Here is a 24,124-nt window from a genome sequence, read left to right on the forward strand (position 1 = left end):
CGGAGTCTCGAAAGGAATAATTTGTTTAGCTCCTTTACTCAATGCACAACAGCCGAGCGGCGCAGTGTCCAGTCCGTCAAAAGTATAGCTTATTAACTGTTATCAAGTGACGTTTCAAAAGCAGAGATTACCTCGCCTGTCATCTGATTGGAACAAGAGACTGCAAATGATAGCCCCCGTGCCATTATTCATATACCTACATCGTGCCATGCAATCTACAATGTGAGTCCAATCTGTTCGAGAGTAAGATTACAGTAACGACCATTAATTTCGCCCGGCCATCGGAGAGTTGGAGTCCACCGACGACAATCGGACCGAGATTATTATGGAAGCGAAAATTTCCCATGATGACGGTGTTTACACCCGGCGAAGCCACAAAGCGGAAGCAGTGTTTCATTTTGTCCCGTGCCTTTTTTCCCGAGAAGTAGGGAAGCAACAAGCGAAAGTGAAATGGGCTAGCCCTTGCTGATCACCGGTCAGCACTTCACCCTCACCGCTGCCGTGTCATTGACAGTTTTGCGATATTGCGCTGGCCATTGTCCACTTTGTTCCGTTTCTTCCAATGAATGGTTCATTTGACCTGTTGTAAAACATGACACGACAACTGATGACTGCTGCAGTGTACAGGGCTTCAATAGTGTGCGGTATTTTAAGGCAACAGTTGAAAACGCTCATCGTGCAAAGAGCTGCCTGATGCAAAGTGTCATGTAGGCCCTTTTACAATGACACGACCCTCATGCACGGAATTCCGGCGTCAACAGCGAACATTACGCTTTCGAAATGCTATAAACGGTATCTACTGTTAACTTTGAATTATGCGCTTCTCATGCGTACTACTTCAATAATACATTATCAGCAGTGATAAACTCAATTTGATAATTTTCATTTATAAACTATAAAATTTGTTTGAAAGACTGTTTCTTGCATTTCGAAATTATTTTACATGAAACATGAAAACCGGTTTTAGAACTTTATATTTTTACTGAAGAGCGAAGAATTTACATTTCGTCGTATCAACAATTATTTTTCGGGCTATTAGGTATGCCGAAATCAAAATATTTTAGCGGTGCAAATTATTTGGCGCGGCCACGTCAGTAACTCGGATTACGGCAAAACAACGTTGGAAAAGTTGTTCATCGCATGACATAGCCAGTAGAAATCAACATTTCGAATTTCGTCTCAAAAGTTTTGTCTCTTCGGAAAAAGTCTACAGCGGCAAAATTCCATCTCATTCAAACTGCTGGTACTAGACACCTTGTTTCTCGTGAGAGAAACAACGGAGTCCGCATAACAGCGACATAAGTAGGCAAAGACAAAAGAGTAACGTTGAAGTTTTCCCTTCTTGGTAACTATAGGTGTCGGGGACAAAACTGAAAAATAAAATTTCCGAACTTTCTGTTTGACATTAAATGTCTTAGAAAAGAACGAAACTGCGAGATTTGTCTCTAAAAAAATTGGACAATTCATTCTCAATAGTTTTTTATACAATCAAAGGTTTTAAGCTATAATGCTACTGATAATTCCTCCACCCACGGAAAATACTCAATTAAGCTTCAAAAAGAAGTGAAAAGCATTTTTGTAGAACATGCAAAAATGAAAAAAAAATCTCAGGAGACACTTGATCCCCCTACTGAAGGACATATTGTTCTATCAAATATCTTAAATACCAATATAGTTCACTTACGTGAAATTATGAAGACAAATTGAAAATGACAGAAGCGTTAGTCACCTTTTCGACCGCTAGGTACGCCACTTCTGATTTTGTTCTACACTACATGCGAAAAAGAGTAACTTTTGACAATAATATTACCCTAATGGGTACACTGAAAAAAAAGCGCATTTTATTGTGAAGTGTACTCGGCCGAATATTTTATAATAGTAAAGTTCGCCTATGTATGAGGCAATCCATGGGTGGTGTTCCACGGTTTGTACGTTTGTCGACCTCCGACAATATTTTGAGTTGTAAAATGGCGACTTCCGGTGACTGGAAAACTGCCGAAAATGACCAAATACCACCTAATATGGGTGTTTTTTTTTAACCAGAATGACGCTCAGAGGCCAGAAATTGTCTCCAAATGCCAGTTTGAAACCCAAGATGGCGACTTCCGGTTTCTGAAAAACAGCGGCGAATGACCAAATATGGGTATTTCCGCGATTGTTATGATGCACTGAAGCCACAAATCGACCTCAGACAACATTTTGAATTGTAAGATGGCGACTTACAGTGATTGGAAAAGTGACGAAAATGACCAAATACCACCTAATATGGATGTTCCTTTAACTATTATGACGCTCAGAGGCCAGAAATTGTCTCTGAATACCATTTTGAAATCCAAGATGGCGACTTCCGATTTCTGAGAAACAGCGAGATATGACCAAATACCACCCAATATGGGTATTTCCGAAATCGTGATGATGCACTGAAACCACAAATCGACCTCAGACAACATTTTGAGTTGTAAAATGGCGACTTTTGGTGACTGGAAAACTGCCGAAAATGACCCAAAAACAACCAAATATGGGTGTTTCTTTAACCAGAATGATGCTCAGAGGCCAGAAATTGTGTCCAAATGCCGTTTTGAAAGCCAATATGGCGACTTCCGGTTCCTAAACAACAGTGGCTAAAGACCAAATAACAATCATTATGGGTATTTCCGGGATTGTTATGATGCACTGAAGCTACAAATCGACCTCAGACAACATTATGAATTGTAAAATGACGACTTCCGGTGAATGGGAAACTGCCGAAAATGACCAAACACCACCCAATATGGGATTTCTTCAACCGGCCGATTTCCATCCAATATGAGATGCTTCGAAACCAGAATGATACACAGGAGCTAGAATCGACCACAGACACCATTTTGAATTCTAAGATGGTGACTTCCGGTTTCTGTAAAACAGCCGAAAATGACTAAATAACACCTATTATTGGTGTTTCTTAAACCAGAATGACGCTCAGGGGCCAGAAATTGTCTCCAAATGCCATTTTAAAATCCAGGGTGGTGACTTCCGGTTTCTGGAAAATAGCCTAAAGGGACCAAATACCACCCAATATGAGAGTTTTTTTAACCAGAATGATGCATGGAGCTAGAAATTGACCTCAGACACCATTTTGAATTGTAAGATGGCAACTTCTGGGAAACAGCCGAATACTACTGCATATGAATATTTCCGTAATCGAAATAATGTATAGCAGCCAAGCATTGACCCTGGACACCATCTTGAATTCGAAGATGACCACTTTCAGTTTCTGGAAAACAACGAAAATAACTGAATACCACCCAATATGAGTGTTTTCGGAATAGAGATGATGTACTAAAGGCAAAAGTCGAGGATGTTGTCATTCCGATAAAACCAATAATTTCAATCGATATAAGAAATCAATGAATTTGGAATGTTGAAAATTATTAAATCAAACACAAAAATAGGCTGGACGAAGTTTGCCGGGTCAGCTAGTAAATACATAAATATGCTGGTTAAAGCAAAGCTGCAAGTGATGAATACGAAGATTAGAACTCGAGAGCAAAAAATTCGGAGGGATAAAAAAACAAAAAATACTTTCAAAACGAAGAAAACTAAACGTTAAATAATAGTTATTGCGTAACAGTTGTTATCACTAATTATGTTTGTTTTGTTGAATATCTCCTATATATAATGTAATAAAGCTTTTAAACCAATAACAACATTATATGTATCCATACTTAAATTATTAAATTGATAGAACATTCAAGTGTTATCTAAGCTAAAAGTTGCACAACAACCATATACGACTATTGACAACCATTGTGCGGTTTCTCCTTTTATCTTTTCCACGAGGTAATTGAAACGTTCATTTAATTGTACATTTCGTGGCCTGATTATTGAGCTTGAGCTTGACGGCCGCACATTTCGTAGTTGCTTCCCGTGATGGATCTGAACTAGTGAAGTTACACAGGGAACCACGTCAATAGCAACTTTGGATCAGCGATGGGAAAAAATCACCTCTAGCGATTTTGAATACATATAAAGCAGGCCTAAGATGCGTTGACATCGTTGTCAGTAGCAAATAACAAAGTATCGGTGTTGGTTCACTCTCTTTGCTTTCCTTTTTACGATATTTTGCTTGTCATTAGTGTACACCACAACATATGGTTCTCAATGTGCACAACTCGATATATAAAGTTATTCGTCTCTGTTACACAGAGCGATCAGATCTTGTTATGTTCTTACCCATGAATATGATTTTTTGTCAGAAAAAGAAAGAAAATGACAATGTATGCTCTCCTACTCTCGCTGCCGAAGTAGTCCCGCTGCCGAAGTAGTCCCTTCCCCCGCACTTTCCCTCTCACCGCACCACACCTCTGCTGCTGCTCAGGCGACATGATATTCTTCTGCTGCTATTCTTCGTTCCTCTAAGGACCGGCATATGGAGAGACAAACGCAACGAGCGAATCACTTCTCAGAGCAGATGTAGTCTAGTCATGTGTTTATTTTCTCCCAGAAACCTACGCACCATATCATCATTCCATTATGTGTTGAGAGGATTCAAGTTTAGTCGCGGTCTGTACACTCCATGATGTGTACATGTGGAGATTACACGATGTTTGCATCATATTCGTTTCTTTTCCATCACTGCTTGGGATTAGTTTACATTTACACTTCGTGACCTGATTATTTGAATATTTCTTCTTCATGCCTCGATAAGCTACATCTATTATATTATCAATATTCAACTCCCGGAATGGCGTTAGTTTTACATACAAACAATATACGCACGAAATCTACAACATATTTTTATCTGTGAAAGTATGAAATTGAGTCAACTAAATCTAAAATTGAGTAAATTCAGTTTCGTGTGTGAGAATGTCACACGCTCACAGAAATTCAACAACAATGCACAGTGGTACAGTAAGGCAATGTAGGCGGACATGAGTTTTTCGATGCGATGTTGTGGTTTTAGAGTAAAATTATTTCTCTAAGAACTTGTTTCTTATATTTAGTCTATTTTTTATGTGCAAATGAAAATTAGGGTGGTCCTGAAATCGACTAAATAAAAAAACTAACTTTTTCATTTGCAGAAATAAATGTATACATTCATCGGCACAGTTGTAGATCAACTAATTTTAAGCAACTTTCGGTATTTTTTCACAATATTTATACAATATTTGTTCTTTCAAATGATACCAAAAAAAATTATTCATGTTTGCCCTAAACGGAGACATTAATATTTTAAAAGTGCCTATTTTTAAAATAGAAATAGTGAAAACTCTTCATCTGTACAATATATTGACAATGTTTTTTCGTCAAAATTGGCGTATTTTTTATTAAAGTTACCGAAGCAAACTTTGTTTTTAAATTTGAATTGAAAAAAATAGAGCGAAAAGACTGTTTTTGGAAACCAAATTTAATGTCTACAAAAAAGTTTTTTTACAAAGTTACTTAGAATTAGTTGATCTACAAGTTTGCCAAAGAATGTTTACAATTATTTATGCAAATAAAAACAAGTTAGTTTGTTTTTATTTCGTTGATTTTAGGACCACCCTAATTTTCATTTGCACATAAATAGAGGACTATGTATAAAAAACAACTTTTTACAAAAACGCAAACCAAAATCGCAACGAAAAGCTCATGTCCGCCTAAAATGCCTTACTGTACCACTGTGCAATGAGTTTAGTTACCTTTTTCACCACAAGAGGGGGTGTTCCCTGTCTGTCTTCACGAAAATATATGGGAAATTCGAGAGTGAACTATATTGTTATTTTAAGATATTTGGTTCTATGCTTTATGTTGATTTAAAGTCATTTAATATAATTACGTAAACACTCAAGGGCCCTTAATTCGACCAGGGGTAATAGTTCCTCGATTGTATTTTCCTGCGGTTAAACTGCATCTTGACGTGATACATTGGCTTACAAACAAATCAGTAAATGAACATGGGTCACATTCACTTCTGAAAGTGGGTTTAAAAATAAATGCATGGTTGTTCTCAGATTTCTAGTGGGAAAACAATACTCTTCTGGCAACATTCGTTTTGATTGTAATAGTGTATATTTTATTATATTTGTTGTCTTCAGCACAAAGGTATCGTGTCTCCACAAATTTGAGGGATCAGTATACTTAAAAAAATTAGGTTAGCAAACTAGTTTTTAAATAGTTTTTTTTAAGGAATCGGTCCAAACATCACCAATCTTGAAAGAATGTAAATTCTTCTAGCAAACTTACGTTTATTAATTTTATATATGAAGAGTAATCATAGGTGGTTTATTTAGAATCTCAAATTTGAACAAAAAACAAAAAAAGGTGCTTGAGTTCTAGTATATTCAAGATCCCGATTTTTTATAACAGGAATACTGTCCCAAAAAAAACCGTTGTTGAAAAGGTCAAGGTGCTCAGCCCTGAATTGAAAAATAATGTTATTTATAGCTTTTCTGTAGTACATTTCGACTTTCTAAAAAATCGTTTTCAGGTTGCCTAAACGTGATTTATGAAAAAATGATTTTTTCAAGCTACAAAACCACTCTCCTGCACTTTTTTCAAATCTGTTCGAATCCTATGTTTTTCCATATATTTTTTTATTATTGTGGAAATGTTTTTAAATATTTTTCATGGTTTGGTTCAGCATCACATTCAACTATTTGACTCACAGAGCCCATTGAACTTCACAAAAAAGTGATTTTTTTTTCATAATTTTCAGCTAAAATCCTTCAAAACACATATAAAAAATTTTTTGATCAAGAACTGAAATTTTTACTGCAAAGCGGGATTTAGGACGAAAATTTACATGAAAAAAGATCCTTGATATCTTATCGTAGGGCTGAGATATTGGTGTTTTCATAAATATTGGAAAACTATGCATTTTGTCAAAAATGCCACTAAAGCTCAATGTCTTCATTGCACAGTGTTTTATTTTGCCGTTTGTGCGTATAATTTCCTAAATAGTGAATCAAATGTTAATTATAGCCATAAGGTATGTTCGGAGAAGTATCAAGATATTCAGAAATGTATCTTTGAATGTAGAAAGATGGGTGATCAATCCACCAATGAGTGAGATAAAAAAATACTTTTAAATAAGAATAAAATAGACGCAAGGTATCTTCGACAAAGTTTTAGGTTTTCTTAAAACAAGAAACTGTACCGAAGACACCATGTTTCTATCTCTTACATATTACGAGCAACATTGAGTTTTCTATGAGAAAGCACCAAAAATCACAATTTTCGTTCTAACTTTCTTCGCAGATTTTTCCGAATTTTTAAACCTTCTACTAAGTTCTAAGGCATCAAAAAATAACCCTAAACATAGGCCAATATCTCAGCTTCCCGATAAGATATCAAGTATCTTTTTTCATGTAAATTTTAGTCGTAAATCCCGCTTTGCAATGAAAATTTCAGTTTTTGATCAAAAAATTTATCTTATTTGTGTTTTGAACGAATTTATCTAAAAATATTAGAAAAATTATTTTTTTTGTGATGGGCTCTGGGAGTCAAAAAAATGAATGCGAGGCTGAACTGAACCATGCAAAATATTTAAAAACAACCCCACAAAAATAAAAAAATATATGGAAAAATTTAGGAATCGAACACAATTGAAAAAGTGCAAAAGAGTGGGTTTGTAGCTTAAAAAGTCATTTTTTTTAAAATCACGTTTGGGCAACCTGAAAACAATTTTTTAGAAAGTCGAAATGTTCTACAAAAATGCTATAAATAACATTATCTTTCAATGTAGGGCTGAGCACCTTGATTTTTTCAACATCGATTTTTTTTTTGGGACACCCTAGTACATACCCAGTTTCCTCTATAGTAAGTCAGAAAGCATCCGAAAGTAAGCGAAAGGGAAACGAACTCGTGATTGGCTGGAAGCTGAAAAACTAAACTGAAAATAAAGATTTTCAACTCAACTTTCCACAAATTTACCAACTCAGAAATATGCCAATTATTATATTACAAGTTTGGAGCAACATTCATTTTACGATCAAGACATTGTTGGTCAGAATCCGTTCTGTGTTAGTAACATAATACGCATTGGAAGCGGGCACGTTTTCGCTACACTTTTCACAGCATACCACCCTTTCAAAGTAAGACGTAGTCCTACGTCAAAAAGCTCAGTTTAGAATTCGAAAGATAGTCTGAAAACAATGAAGTGGTCGGCATTGAAAATGTTTGTTTCGAAAACAACCTTTATTGTGTGTCTGGAATGTCACAACCAATTTTATGAATCGCTTACGACCATTGCACACTGGGAAAACACGGACCCAAATTTCCACTAAATTAATGCCGATGAGCTGGTAACCTAAAATATAGCATTTCTTATGTAAAATTGGTCAATGAATCGATTGGTGATAGTTGCATCCTGTGCAGGGCTCGGGAAAAGGCCTATATTCCCAAAAATACGCAAAAATAGGGTGAAAAGGGGCAAAATAGCCTATTTTCCGTGCCCTGCACGAAATGAAACTATCACCAATCGATTTATTGACCAATTTTACATAAGAAATGCTACATTTCAGGTTGCCAGTCTAGCGGCGATTATTTAGTGGAAAAACCGGAACCCACATCTACACTAAATTATCGCCGCTGGACTAACAACCTGAAATATAGCATTTATTATGTAAAATTGGTCAATAAATCGGTTGGTGATGGTTTCATTTTGTGCAGGGCACGGAAAATGGTCTATTTCCCTTTTCACCCTATTTTTGCGTATTTTTGGGAAAATAGGCCCTTTTCCGTGCTCTGCAGCACAGGATGAAACTATCACCAATCAATTTATTGACCAATTTTACTTAAGAAATGCTATATTTCAGGTTACCAGCTGAGCGGCATTAATTCAGAGGGAATTTGGGTCCGTTTTTTCCCAGTGTGCATTGGTTTGATATTGAAAAAACGTAGGTAATTTCAGTTGAGGTCAAAAATGAAAGGTTCAAACATCAAAGTGTGCGGGATTGTTTTCTCATTTTTTATCAGCTGACTTTTTTCTATCTTTGTTGTTGGAGACTAGAGGCACGTAGGCAGGATTTCTTTAATAACTTAAAAGGAATTCGAAAAACCCTTTGTACAAGTGTTTAAAAACAATGGTTATTCTGAAATAAGGTGAACTCAAGTTATGTTGACGTTATTGACTCGACATGTCAAAGTTATGAACTTCGACATCATTTGCCGAACACGGATGCAATATTTTTCGCTTGTTTATTTTGTAATGAAAACCTTTGGAAATATACTTCTGAACTACAAAAATCAACTGTTCCTAAAAACCTTTTACAAAGAGTTCACCAAGATGTGTTAAAACTACTTATTTGAACACCTTATTCAATCACTTTGATGTTAAATGACATCCAAATGAAATTGAATTTGGAAATTGAACTTTGTCTCATTCTCATACAACCGTTGTTTATCACTGTGTCATGGTTTGCTCAAAAGGCTAAGGGTTATGTCCTACAACGCCCATACGCTGTCCGCTCAACTATTTGTGCCCTAATAATCATGCCGCAAGCGAAACAACGTCGTGATTAGAATCAGCACGATCGACTTCCAACCATCATCAACGTTAACCTGTGCAGCTTTTTCTCAGCGTGGTAAGCATCAGTCACAACCAGAAAGGTGCAGCCACCCATGTGAGCATTCAAAGAAAGCAGATCAGCAGGGCAGCAAAAAGCTAACTAGCGGACCGCAGTTAATAACCATCGGCTGGGCCAGCCAAGCCCCAACCCTTACCGAATCGGCAGTCAGGTAGGTGTGGCTTGACTATTGGGTGCCTATTGGAACCCGATTCACTGCAACCGCGGCCGTTGAATGCACCAACAGCGATGACCAACTTTTCTTCCTGCTTTCATTCGCGATCGGAATTTTAGACCCTACGAGCGGTAACGAGCGAAGACCTGACGGGTGCAAGTATGCACTGGAAAATGTAGAGCAATTGGACTAGATCGGTTCAGTACACCTCGAGTCAGACATTTCATGGTGCAACTGCAGTTAGGTGATTCAGAGGTATTAATGATTCTTTATCTCGATCGTCAGATAGATACACCTATGGGTTTTGCAATCGAGGATTTCAAAATGTTATTATAGATTTGTTATTTGATTTGTTATCGAAACCTAACGGTAAGCAATAACCACCGTCAATTACTTCATTTATCAATGAAACTAGTGCCAGTTGACCTGCTCTCCAATCTTGTGGAAGTGCGCATCGAAGAGTTGAACGATCCATCCAGTTCACAATATCAAACCAACAAAAAAGTCAGCGAACGGTCAGCCTGGCCAGCCCCTCATAACTCGGCTTAAGCAAACAGGTGGTTACCTAACTTTATATTCGATTTCATTTCGACACAATCATAAGCCAGCTAATGCGCGTTTTACCGGCGGAATGACGATGCCGCCGCAGATCTTTGACCCACCTGTGTCTGAACGATGAAGACGTTCGCTTTTCAATCAGCAACGCACTCGTTCGCCAATCATGAACATCTGTAATAAATTGGAAACTCTCTGCAGTATCTCCGCTCCCCCTCTGCTACGGTCTTTCAGTTTGGGTCAGCCGATGCTCTGTGGCAAGCTTCGACGAAGCTGAGCTGTTGCTAATCGGCAACAACGGCGCAGCCTAAAGCAACCGACTGCGACGCTGTTTAACCTAAATATTTGCCCTCCAATGACGCTGGTTTTGCACTTGGTATGCGAACTCATCTCGGAGCAATGACTTAATTTGGGGCTAGCGGCTAAACTCAGCCCTCTGTTTTGAATAGTTCATGGAATAATGGCCCAGAAGCAGGCGGGTTAACATATGCAACTTTGCTTTTGCCCGGCTATTTGGCTGTATCTTCAAGTGCACGGGAGTCCTATTTTTCAGTATCGCGGGACAATCTACAGTGTACATAAGTGGGTTTATTTTGTGTGTATCCAAATAATGTGTCTTTATCTTGCGTAATAAATTTGCACAAGTGATACAAAAGAGCCGGATTTTGAATGCATTTAACATTCTTGTTTTGATTTAGATTTTTAATGCATAATAAATATGCATCGTATTTAAATGCACTGTAATTTACATTAATAATGAACTTAGTTTAATCATTTCGACTTATAAGTCGCATTTTCAAATTGGCCGAATAATCATACACATTTTCATTATGAAAAAATGTCATTAAACATCGCCAGTTCGTATATTTTCAACACCACGTTGGTGTTTAGATTAGTTTAATCAGACCAGCAACTGTATCAACAATGTATCCCAGGCGATGCAAATAATGACAGAGTTTGTTTCGAATAAATGTGGTTTCAAATGAAATCACTAGATTCTTAAACTAGCCATAACAAGAGTTTTCCAAAAAAAGATCTTTTTAATAATAATTGCTAATAAAAAAAAGTAAACACTCAACGCATGTTCACGCATATAGAAAAGCAATGTCATCAATCTCACAGAAGACAACTAAGCTCATCACCTGCCGAGTAAAGTTACTAAAGCAACTTCAAGTCGTCAGAAATTGTTGCTTGAGGAAAATAAATTTAAGTGGGCTATGAAAAGCAGGCGGTTCAACTTAACTTATCAAGTGTTTAATTATAAGAATTCAATCTAGTTTTGTGACAAATTTTGTATCTCGTGGAACATATACCTAGAGCAGCAAAAAATAAGCTCTAGAAAACTAGTAATTAACTCATACCCGACGCCACAAGCGGGTGTGAACCAGCGAAACAACACCGCTAATCATGGATCCACGCTCCAGGACCTCAAAAGCTTAACAATAGAATGACGGAAAAAGCCAACAATCGATAACGAAAATAGAAACATTGATCTATTCCGTTCACTGAAGATTGAGGCATTTAACACCGTTAGATCAACATAAAACGACCGCAAACGTTTTGAATTAGTCAATATTATATGTATTATTATGGCAAGGCTAGATTACGAGCTAGAAAAATGCCATTTCCTACGATCAACAATTCAAAATATCTCTGTCAATCACACTTGCAACATGTTTCAGTGCAACAGTCATGTGTGCATGCGTTTGTCATAGAACAAAAGGCAAATGATATTTTAATTTCATTTGCATTTACAAATAAGACCAGAAAAAGCATCACATTGCATTTATCCCCCCCAGGTAACATTGGCCACCTTCGCTCCGCAACGTTTGGCGCGCTATTAGGGCCATTGTTTGGGTAATTTAATTTTCATTATCACATCCACCGACCAACCGACCTGAATGACACCCCGATGACGCCGCAAATTAAAATCTTGCACACTGCTAAAAAAAATAAGCTCAGATCTGTAGATCGTTTCCTCAACACGTAGGTACCTACCGATTAAAAGCGTCATGGTAGCAGTTTTCACGTTGCAGCTAGAGATTGTGGGATGCTTTCTTGGCACGTCACTCACACAAACACACGTTCTTAGTCAGCTGTTCAGCTGGCGGTAGTCGTCACAAGTTGTGCCTGTTGCTTTGCTAAGCTATTATCTGCCTGCCACTGCCTGCCGGTTTGTTGATGACGATAAAGTTAATATCTGGAAGCACACGCCAAGCCACCGCCCGCCCCGTTCATCATGAGCGAGCGTGTTTCTTCCGCTTGTAGGAATCTCTGGTGACCCATTCCTCCACACTAATACCGTTTTTTTTTGCTCAGCTGAAGTTCGTATTTCGCGGAGGCGACACTGAATGAAACTTAATTAAATTGTCAATTATCGTTAACTCAATAGAAGGTTCAGCTCATCCCTCGTGCAGGGCACTTAGTAGCCAGACATTGGGGAAGATGGAAGGGGGGAGGAAGAATTCGTCTTTGCCCAACATGAAGTTGTAACGAGAATATGATTTCTACTGAAAATATTTGCTGAGGAAGTTGTAGCTTTTAATTCCGTTGCTGTTGCGTTGCGATTTTCACGCTGAGAATTCAAAGTAATTTTTATATGCATTGTTTCAAAGTTTTGAAGCAAAATGGAGTCTTCTATAAGCTACGTTATCGCTTAGAAGAGAATTACGGGTTTGTGAAAATGTTCATCGTTAAGAAGATGCGTTAGTAAAAACTGAGAACTGCTTAAAGCTATCGCGATAAGCTAACTCAAAAAAAAAAAAAAACAAGGAGTGCCATGAAATTTGTACCATTTATCTAATAAATTTCAATAAAAAAACACATCAAAATACTACAAGGTATACTGCCGTTCTACGCATAGTTGTCCCATGTTACTTTTGGTCGATTTTCGTTTTTTATCACCAATGAGTCTATTTTCACGTATATTTTTGAAAAACTTTTGAAAATAACATTGTTTGTTCCAAAAATCTTGAAAAACTATACCAAGTCTGTTTGTCCCATCGATGATTTTCTACACATATTTGTCCCACTAGGTTTTTTTTTATTCTAATTCATCCCACTAACCACTAATTCCCACATTTATAACATGGGCAGGGCTACAGAGCACTAAAGACTTCTTCTAACAACGTTTGGTACATTACAGGTTTCAGAAATTCGGTACCTAAAATCACTTTGCTTGATAATTTAAATGCGGTACGTTCATATCTTTGTTAGGGATAACTAAGCCATGTTTGCTGGTTTGTAATCTGAATGCTCTTCCTTTTCGAGCATAAAAAAAATAAACGCATGAGATTCATACTAATTGGAAGTTGTAAGAACTGTCTTTTGTCTTTTGTGTGTAGCCAAAATGGTGAAAGCCCATCAACGTTCAAATATGATAGGAATGGGCAATCTAAAAAACAATTCCCCTTTGTAATGGTTAGTCTTCTGATACTTAATCAATTAACTAAACTTTCATCTCGACTATCATCACTTTGGTATACAGACAACAAGATTAGCGTGATCATTTTCGTAAAAGGTTAAACAGCCTTGTATCCACAGTACGAACTTTGTATTGGAAAACATCGAATGCACGTGGTGGGACTGATATGCGTAGAAATTACATATTGGAAGGCGAATTTCTCGGCATTATTGTCCCAGTGGGTATCTTTATGGAGAGTGTTAAATCGAAAAACCTTCAACTAGATTTATTGAAAACAATCTATTGCAAGGTCAAACTGGTTAGAAGCCCATAATTGCATTTGTCACATTGACGCAATGCGCAAAAGTATTGTAAATCTTTAACATCGTTTCTCTCGTTTGCATGATTTGGAACATGGGACAAATATGCGTAGAACGGCAGTATACTGCCCTTAAGGTTGTATGAAACAGTAACGTGGGACTAACCACTGTAATTATCTTTAGTTAGTTAGGTTTTTAGTTACAAACGTTACAAAGTTCGCAGGCAGAATCATTTCGTTTGATCAGTGACTAACGTATATTCATTCTCAGCATTCCCATGAACACTCGAAAGAATTTTGTTTACGCTTGGCGATATTGTGCCTGCAGTGTTATTTTTTTTGACGTAGAGTTACGTCTTACGGCAACATTATAGGGGTGCAAATTTAAAAGCCGAAAACATCGAGAGCGTCACGAAAATTTTCCATTTTCAAATGCTCAAAACTCAGTCAGTTTTCAATCGATTTCCTTCATTTTTACAGCAATCGAAAGGAAAACTAGCTATGCATCCATCGAAATGCAGAAAATTGTGATTTTGTGTTGCTAGCTACTGCACTATTGAAAAGCGTAGAAGCTTGTTTTGAATGCAAATTTTGACCAATCAGAGCTGGAAACAAGCCTAAATATAATTCAATATGGGTATTTTTAGAATCGGGATGATATCAAGTACCCGCAATTAGACCCTAGTTGCCATTTAGAATTTCGAGGTGGTGACTTCGGGTTTCGGGTAAACTTACTAAAATGGCCGAATTCCTCCTAGTATGGATATTTTCAGAATGAAGATGATGCTCAGGGACTGAAAATCAATTTCAGACGCCATTTTAAAGTTCAAGATGGTAACTTCCGGTTCCTTGAAAAACAGCATCAAATGTTTCGATACCACCTAGTCCGAGTATTTCCGGAATAAAATGATGTCCAGAGACCGTAAATACACATCAGACGCTAATTTCAAATCCACGGTTGATTATTTCTCGAATTGTGCAAAATTTGTGTTTCATTTGTATGGGACCTCTCCCTTACAGAAAAGGAAGGGGAATCGAAACATTATGGAACTATTTTTCACCCCTAAAAACATTCATCTGCCAAATTTGGGTCAATTTATTTGATTAGTTCTAGAGATTTGCAGAAATTTGTGTTTCATTTGTACAGAACCCCTCCCTTCCAGAAAAGGGAGGAGTGTCGAATCATTATGAACATATTTATTACTCCTAAAAACTTTCACGTGCCAAATATTGTTCCATTAACTTGATTAGTTCTCGAGATGTGCGAAATTTGAGTTTCGTTTGTATGGGACCTCTTCCTTGCGGAAAAGGGAGGGGTGTCAAATCTTTATTGACATGTTTTTTTTATGCCTAAAAACATTGATATGCCAAATTTGGTTCCATTTACTTACTTAGTTGTCGAAGTGTGGAGGAATTTGTGTTTCATATGTATAGGACCCCTCCTTCCCAGAAGAGGGGCCTCAAACCATGATAGGATCCTTTCCCGGTCCCAAAAACCCTTACATACAAATTTTCGCGTCGATTGGTTCAGTAGTTTTCAAGTCTATATGGATCAGACAGACAGGACTGCATTTTTATATGTTTAGCTTTAACAGATTTCAAATAAAATAATTTTCTACGCGGTTAATTGTACCCCGTTAAATTTAAGATTAGATTCACTTATACTAAACTCATTCAATACCGCATACAAATAATCTTCCAAATCGCGTCAAAATAATCCGCGTTATTGTAGAGAAATCGCGTTTAAAAAACGCATAAAAATAAGCCGCGTAAAAAAGACCCCAATGTAAGTTAATCCTACGTCGAGATAAACCTATTTCGGTGTTGTAGGGGAATTATGGCAAAGTTGACATGTTGCCGACATTTTACGTTGCTCAGATACCCACCAATCGATATCTGGGACTGTTTTGCTCAATATGAGATATAATTTGACTACCACATTTAGATATTAGTTGACCCATTAATGCTAATCACCATTTTGAAGTCTTTTTTTGTCAAGATCTGTTTTTTTTTCTAAAAGGGTAAGTAAATTCCTATATGCGGTCAGAACCTTAGAATTTTATATTTGACTTTAAAAAATGGAGTCGAAAAAACATACAACATTTTCAATTTCTCAAAAATTCATTATTGCTCCTTAACCCTTTCCGACCGGGCCCATATAATTGCGTAGGTAGAAGGTGACTTGAACAAAATCTTCTCTCTTGCTTTTTGAACGTCCTATTCATTGTTTTATTGCTCACAACGCTAGTGTCAACATCGCAGCTGCTACGAAAAATAAAAAAAAAACCGGAACTAGCAAGTGTTTTCATATAGGAATTGCTTCGATTTAGGTTTTGTTATTCGTCATTTTTTACCTAGAGAATTGTGTGGGCTCGATCGGAAAGGGTTAAGATGAAATAGGTCCAAACTCAGGAAAATGTGTTTGCATCAAAATACATCAAAAATCATATTGAAAAGCCAAGGCAGCAAAAAGTAAATTTTTGTTGCACTGTGTTATCAAAATGAATAATCACAATCGAGTGTACTGCCTCAAATATCGCCAGGAACACATAAACTTGGAATCATTTCTTATACACGTCAAAAAACATCGCGTTGATGTTGAAAAAGTTGACATGCCAATAAATGAAATCTTTACATAATTGATCAGATGTACTAGAACAGCGGTTCTCCACGCTGGGGGTACTCGAAAGCCTTCAGGGGGTACGCGGAAGAAAAATCAGTAATGGCGGACAAAGACATTTTTCTTTATAATACTTCATTTGTTGTTCAATCTTGCTCTTAAAACATGACTGTAGCAATTAAACAAACCATAGTTCAATTTGAAACCTTAACTAGACTTCCACAACATGATCTACCACAACTCTCTCCCACTCTGCGAGGACATTTTAAGCCAGGGGGTACAATCGATATGAAAAATATCTACAAGGGGTACGCGTACAAAAAAATTTGAGAACCGCTGCACTAGAAAGCAACAGAACAGGAAATTTGACTATTTTCTGTGTAAAATAACATTAGTCTGGATATAGTTTATGTTGAAAACTCAACCATTGCACAGTGTTTTAAATGGCCGTTTTCGTTCGATTAATTAAATAGTTATTAAAATATTATCCATAGCAATAATGTATATTTGGAGAATTTTTAAGCTATAAGACAATGCATCTTTTGATATTGATAAATAAGTTATTAATCAACGTGAAAGTTAAATAGAAAATTTACTTTTCTATTAGAATAAGATAACCGCATAGTGTCTTCAGCAAACTTTGAGGTGATCTTAAAACAAGAAACTTTGCCGAAGAGCTCATGTTTTATGACTTATGAGGCATACTAGGTTTTCTTCGAAAAGGCACTTTGACAAAATTTTTGGTTATCTTTAAACATATTACATATACCGAGCAGCATAAAGTTTTTCATGGGGAGGCACTGAAAGCATAATTTTCGTTCTAACTGTTTTCCCAGATTTTTTTCGAATTTTTAAACTTATTACTAAGTTATAAGCCAACCGACATTTTTTCTGAACATTGATTCAAATAACCGAATGCGACGCTGAACTAAACCATGCAAATATTCAAAAAGAAAATTTATTCGGAAAAATGCGGGATTCGAAAAGAATTGCAAAAAACTATTTTTTTTTTGGCTTGAAAAATATATTTTTTTTTTTTTATAAATTACGTTTAGGTAACCTATGAACAATTTTCTAGAAAGTACAAATGTTCTACAAAAAAGCCTATAAAAAAATTATCTTTAAATTTAGGGCCGATCGCCTTAATTTTTGCAACATCAATTTTTTTGGGACACCATAGTGTTTAGTCAACTTCAGAAATAAAATTCCCTGTTTTTTCAAGAGGTTATGTTTTCCAGTAAACTCTTTGCTCACTCAACTCATGAGCAAACTAACATTATTATCGAAATTTTTTTTAAATGCGTGTCATGAATACGCATCAATGTTAAATTTAATTCCTTTAATTTGAATTAAACCCTTTAATGATTCCTTTAATTTAAATAAATTATAGTGAATTATATAAATTTTGCCGTAGAGCTTAAACTGGCAAAAAATGAAATATTGAGCTTTTCAACCCTTCATGTGAATTTTGGTGCTCCTAATCGCCTAATCGTCTCAAGTCTCTAGAAACTTCGATGAAATTTTCCCGTAAATGGACGAATAAACGACGAACCCGGCGAGCAATTATTCTATGGCCTTTCAAGGGCAGCTAGGTGTGCCAAAATTAACAGGAACGGTTAAATAGCTATAATCTTTCATTGTTTTCAGTTTGAGCTGTAGGGCTTTTGTCGACCAGTGTTGAATATATCCTTACAAAAGTATATCAACAAAAGGTTTTTACTGTGTTTTTAAATATTGATATGAATTCGAAAGTTTGGAAATAATTAAATCTCATTGACTTTTCACCAAACATAAGGATAATCTTTTATGATAATCAGAATAAGTAACATATGAGAAATATTTATGATCCTTTTGTTTCAAAGCTTAGTCACGAGGCAAAAAATTATGGTTATGAATTATTTTGGCTGCCATTACAGAGCAATGTTTTACCCGTATAGGAGGCACCTAAAGGCACCTAAAAATACGCAGGAAAAGAAAACATTTGCCAACTAATGATTCCGCTTATTTGAATGAGACCACAAATAATGTGTTGTGCTTTGTTATCCTATATCAATACCCCGTTTCAATTTAGTATAATTTGTTAAAGAGTGTACATTGGAGTCGCTTTTTATGCGAGGGGTACGTGAGGTGTAGGTTCGCAAAAATCAATTTTGCAGATAAATTAGAAAGATCAAATAAAATAGATTGTTTGATATACTTGTTTCCCTGGTGGATGTTTGTTTCTATTTGGTTACTGTATAGGTGGGAAGAAAAGTACAATAATCGATCATAATATAACCACACGTGGGTTGGAAACAGTCCTTGGGTTGTCAAGTAGCAACAGTTGATTGGAGACTGTTCTATTTCTTGCCTCAGAGCGTAAATTTCCCGATAATTGTTTGTGCAAATAAATTTATTTTTCGTTCGATTTATTTCATATGCGAATACTTCCGTAAGCACGAAAAAACCAGTTTTCTATAATGACCGTGCTTTCGCCTTTGTTGCCATCGGTGATTTTAGATAACATACACTGAGGCGATTTAGCAATCGTTATTTCTTAACTTTCATTAAGCCATCCAGATTTGATTGTTATCATGAGACACAGTTGAAACATGGGCAACATATTCCACATAGTCTAATAATGTAGACAGTAGACAGTACTTATTCATAAGCCTTTGTGCAGTGTTTCACTATTTCCGATTGCTTTTTAGGCTAATGGGCAACCTACCCCCATTTTCAATCATTCGTTGAAGTATGTCAGTTTACAAGAGGCCACAAATCTAAATCAGCGCGATCCATTTACGAATTCCAACAATGTTGAATCATCATTACACCGCCTGGCAGCATATTAGAAAAGGAAGGAAAAGTGCGCCGCACCACCGCCCGTTTCGTTCCATGATGGTGACAATTGAAATTCCACAAGCCAGCAGCGCAAGGTGCTTGCCGGTGGTGTCGCCATACCGTAAAAGTGCTTCGGCAGTGCCGCGCGGAATCGTTGGTTGGTCGACCGACGTTGGGCGATGACAATCGCGATCATTCGTGCTCCACTTCGTAAGGCAGGCGGGCAGGCAACAAATGTAGGGGACTATCTGGTAACTAGCTGAGTGCATTTCGCCTTCGGATCGAACACACCTTTTCTCTATCCTTACTTTCTTTCTTTCACCGAGTCGAGTGCCCAGCACCAGGCACCTGACACTCAACGTCATTCATTACTTGTCCATATAGAGAGGTTAATAAAAGCATCAGGCTGGAGGCAATTTCACTTCTAACCGCTAGTTAGAGCACTAATGCTATGATAATTATTCTTGACAATTGCATTCACCTGATTGTCAACTGGAGCCCAACTGCACGACAACAAAAGGATAGGCCCAATCGGCAAACGAGGAAACGTGGGAATATGAAACAATTAGAATTCACCTGTTGCTTTTCAGCACCTCCGGGCTGCTCTACTTGAGCAAACTTAATAGTTCAGAGCGCTCCTGGTGGCGTTAGACTATTATATTTATTTGCAGCAAGGAATTACATCTGCTGCAAGCTCGATCGCTTTGAAAGTGTCAAGAAATTTGAGGTTCGTTTCGTTAAGTTAATGGTATGCTGCGATAGAAACTCATTTACCCCATCGTGTGGAGTTTCAGAACGTGGCCCTTGTCTGACTAGCGCACGGTAGCCTAGAAACTGGTGTGATGTTATGATAAAGTGCATAACGGAACTGCACCTATTTTATCGCATCGCATCCGGTTAATTCCAGCACGCTGCAACGCCCGGTTCGCTTGCTTATCTAGTTGCGGTGATCTGTCCTGAATTACGGCAGTTCTTCGCTGGCTGGATCGAAAAGGCAATCTATTCACAGCGATAAACCAATCCAGTTACAGTTACGAACAATCCAAGCTGCGGAACAGAACAGCAGCAGCAGCAAAGACGGAGCATTAATTATTTTAATTGAAATTGACATCCTAACCTTTCCGGCATGTGAATCACGTGCCAACCGCTTGGCTCCAGCAGATACCCCCAGGCAGTCATCATCTGCACTGCACGCGGCACGCCTCCTTCTAGAAGCGACATAACCTATCCATGATTAGCGTGAAACACGATTGTACAACAATACGTGTTATAGGTCAGGGTTTAAGCTATCGCTTGCACGGGGGGAATCCGCGGCCCGGTTTGATTGGCGTTTGGCTGCGGCGCTTGCTGTTTCGACATGCACTGAAGAAGACGTTTTTGACGATGTTGTTAATTTTTCATAATGCAAGTAGAACTATTTTTCAACAAAATGTTACCTAATATGAGATAAACACAGTACTATCAACAAATTTGCGTGTACACAAATGAAGTAGCTCAGAAGAACGTTTAACTACAAAGAAGAGGAAAATATTTATTTATGATTGTTTTCGTTTTCCGTGGAATTTGTTGGCAAAATTCTATGGCTTCTTGAAACAGCTTCTAAAAGGTGAAATTTTCGTTGAAGCCAGCCTAATATTGACACGAGGTCTATGAAAATTGGTTTTAAAAATTTTGGCCGCCATCTTAAATTTAATCAGTAAAATACGTTTTCGATTTTTTTCCACGAAAATTACATAGCGTTAGCTAAACATTAATAGTTGTTTGAACATGTAGTAATAAAAAGTTAAAACTTTCCGAAAAAAACGTTGTTTTTTCAAATTTTTGTATAGATTTTTTTAGGAACAAAATAAAATATGGATATAATTTCATAACAACACAACACTCACCTTTAGCCCAGCCGGTGAGCACGTTCCCCAGGTAAGACACCTTGTACTCCGGATCGGGTCGGCTTATTTCGATACTGTGGGAGTTTCTTCTCAGCAGCCGTCCCAGGCCCCGCGTAAGGGATCTGATTGCCTTCGGACCAGTCTCACTATCGTTCACGTAACATCCCTCCCCGATACCCGAACCCGATTGCAGGTCTTGAGATTCGTTTCCGCCAGCGGCAGCAATGGGCTCCTTCTTCTGGTGGAACCTTTCGCTGCCTAAAAAACTCCGTTTCAGCTGTTGAAACTTCACCAGAGCCCCACTATCCTGTTCTCCCTTTTTGGTATTGTAGTTGTTTCCGAAGATACGCGCTATCGACGCACTTTTCACGAAACTGTGACGTCTTTTCTTGGTGGCATCATTCGCTGCCGCAGCTGTCGCGATTGCTTGCTGTTGGGCATGTTTAGCAATAGTTCCCGTACCGGGGTCACTTTTTGGACGCCGCCTCAGGTGAAAAATATTGAACTTATCCAGGGTTTTGCCATGGGAGCAGCCAGTGTTGTTGTTCGCGTTCGCTATTCCATTGGCTTTTTGGTTTCTGCTGCAAACCGTACATGTCGACGAGGTGCTGACCGGTAAAGGGGCAGCAATTTTCAAGGCATGATCCACCTCGTCCTGACCATCCTTAGCTTGATTTAGGTTCGAGTCCGTGGACTCTTTTGCCATCTGGTTGTCACTGGAGGCCATTCTAAGAGTGATAGATTTTCAACTCTCCAATTCTAAACCGGAAATTAGCCTTCTACAAATGAAGTGCAGAAACACTTGCCGGTTAACTACCAGCAGTTCTAGATGATTTGTGCCAACATAGAGTAATTAAGTTATGCATTTCCATACAAGTTTTAGTGACTTCACTCGTACACCTTGTAGCAAACTAGTTGCCTAAGCAACTTTTGGAATGGAAATTATCTAACGGAAATTAGCAGTTTGCAACTTGTTTCTTCTCACTGCCGCTTTACGTAACAATATCACATGCATTGAATTCACACATACCATTAAGGATACATATTCTAACGTGTATGTACCAATAAAACACCTGAACGCGATTAAATTACGCGCAGCACTGCACTGACGATATGTATCGATTAGCAACATTCGGGCGCCCGTATGCTTAGTGCACACTTTTGTGCGGATTCTTAAGCCCTCGCACTACTGACTGGTTGGCACCTCGTTGCGATGCACGCACCACTGACGCTACCTGCCGGCAGAAACTACCGTGAATGAATGGGTGTCAACTGGTCCACTAGTTTAGATACCTCCCTTCCCCGTGCACTGCACTGCAACGCTCCGAACCGGTAAAGAAAGCCTTGAACTCGATTACCGCTCGAGTTTCGCCAGGCGCATGTGGTGAACTCCTCTGTATATTGGTGACTATTTCTATATTGGTTACTGCTTAGCGTCAACTTCGTATTTCGCTTGCTTGGAGAGTATGGCCCAAGGTTCAGAGTTTCTATCAAATCACCGTCCGTTTGTCCTCAGGCAACTGAATTGGATATGTTTGTTGTGTTGGGTAAAGCTCTGATCTGGAATAGAAAAAAAAATACGACAATATTACGAATTAGTTATTGGTACATGTGCGAAGTGTGACTAGGTTTAAAAGTTAATCTGAACTCTGCTTTCGGCATCAGAGGCGACACCGAGCGAACGAATAGATTATCAATCGCAATATATATTACGCGATCTAGAGTAAAACTAAAGATTGGTCAATTGGTTCCACCGAAGGCCTCGCAGTGGTTATACAGGAAAAAATACTACCGCTGTGTGGTGAGGTTTCGGAAGCCACGTAAAATGAATTATTTTATTATGGTGCTATAAATATAAACAGCATGATAGGGAAGAATTATTTGAACACGGAATTCGGATATAGCAGTTAACAAATATGTAGTTGGAATTTTTAATGCAAAATGAGAGGAGCTGAGTTTACACGAAGATTTTTGCAACTAACAAGTTTGGTTATTTGTTATTTTGAGAAAAAAAGATTCATCTTCAAATAATCGCGCAAACAACCAATCTTGGAAAAGAAATCAATAAGTTAATAGATCGATAAATCAATGGATCAAAATACCAGACCTGATTAAAATTAATTAAATAAATTTAAAATGGAAAATTTTTGAGCCGTATATGAGAAAAATCCTTACTTATTAACTGTTTATATGTTTAAACCCATTTTATGACTAAAAATAATTAAAAAAAGCTTTACACAACATGAGAAAAAATTCATGAGTTTTCAACAAAAAAAGCGATTTCGAAAGGCTAACATGGGTTGCTTCATTAGAAAGGTTATTCAGCTTAAATAGCTGGTTTGCCTATCAAGAATCTAATCTATGTTTTTCTACAATTTTCCACGAAAGTATAAAAAAAACAACAATTTTGATTTGATCCTATAAAGATGCATTTTACCGCTAAAAGACCGTACATTCATCCAAAATCTTTCATAACTATACATTAGGGTGGGGCTTATTTTCAAAAATATTCGCGGGATCTGTTTTCCCAGGCAAAAAGACCTCCTTGGGGTTCAATAAGCAACATATAAAAAATTGGTTGAATTTCATTAAGGTCTAGAGGTGGCGCAGAGGGCCTAAAGGTCAAATTTTAAACAAAAGCAATTCCAAAACAAAACATATGCCTATATAGGTAAACAGGTGATTTTGTGACCCTTTTGGGCGTAAATTTCGTCCGTTTTGCGTTAAATTCAACCGTTTTTGAGATATTCGCAATTTCAGTGTACACTCTTGCAATCTCGGGGTATGTGATTATAAGGAAATGCACAAGGTGCCTGTAT

At 37.6% G+C, this 24,124-nt stretch overlaps 1 protein-coding gene across 3 annotated transcripts in view; it reads right to left on the reverse strand.

The window, feature by feature from the left end:
- LOC129726592 (uncharacterized) overlaps positions 1–24,124 on the reverse strand; it is a 135,944-nt gene that overhangs the window by 42,867 nt on the left and 68,953 nt on the right. For all 3 annotated transcript variants that reach the window (XM_055683489.1, XM_055683487.1, XM_055683488.1), the window contains one exon: positions 21,306–22,865. In XM_055683489.1, the coding sequence (XP_055539464.1) occupies positions 21,306–22,032 (727 nt within the window). In that variant the 5' untranslated portion in view covers positions 22,033–22,865. The remainder of the gene's footprint in view (positions 1–21,305; positions 22,866–24,124) is intronic.

The sequence above is a fragment of the Wyeomyia smithii genome, chromosome 3 (assembly GCF_029784165.1).
Source record: "Wyeomyia smithii strain HCP4-BCI-WySm-NY-G18 chromosome 3, ASM2978416v1, whole genome shotgun sequence".
Taxonomy (NCBI): domain Eukaryota; kingdom Metazoa; phylum Arthropoda; class Insecta; order Diptera; family Culicidae; genus Wyeomyia; species Wyeomyia smithii.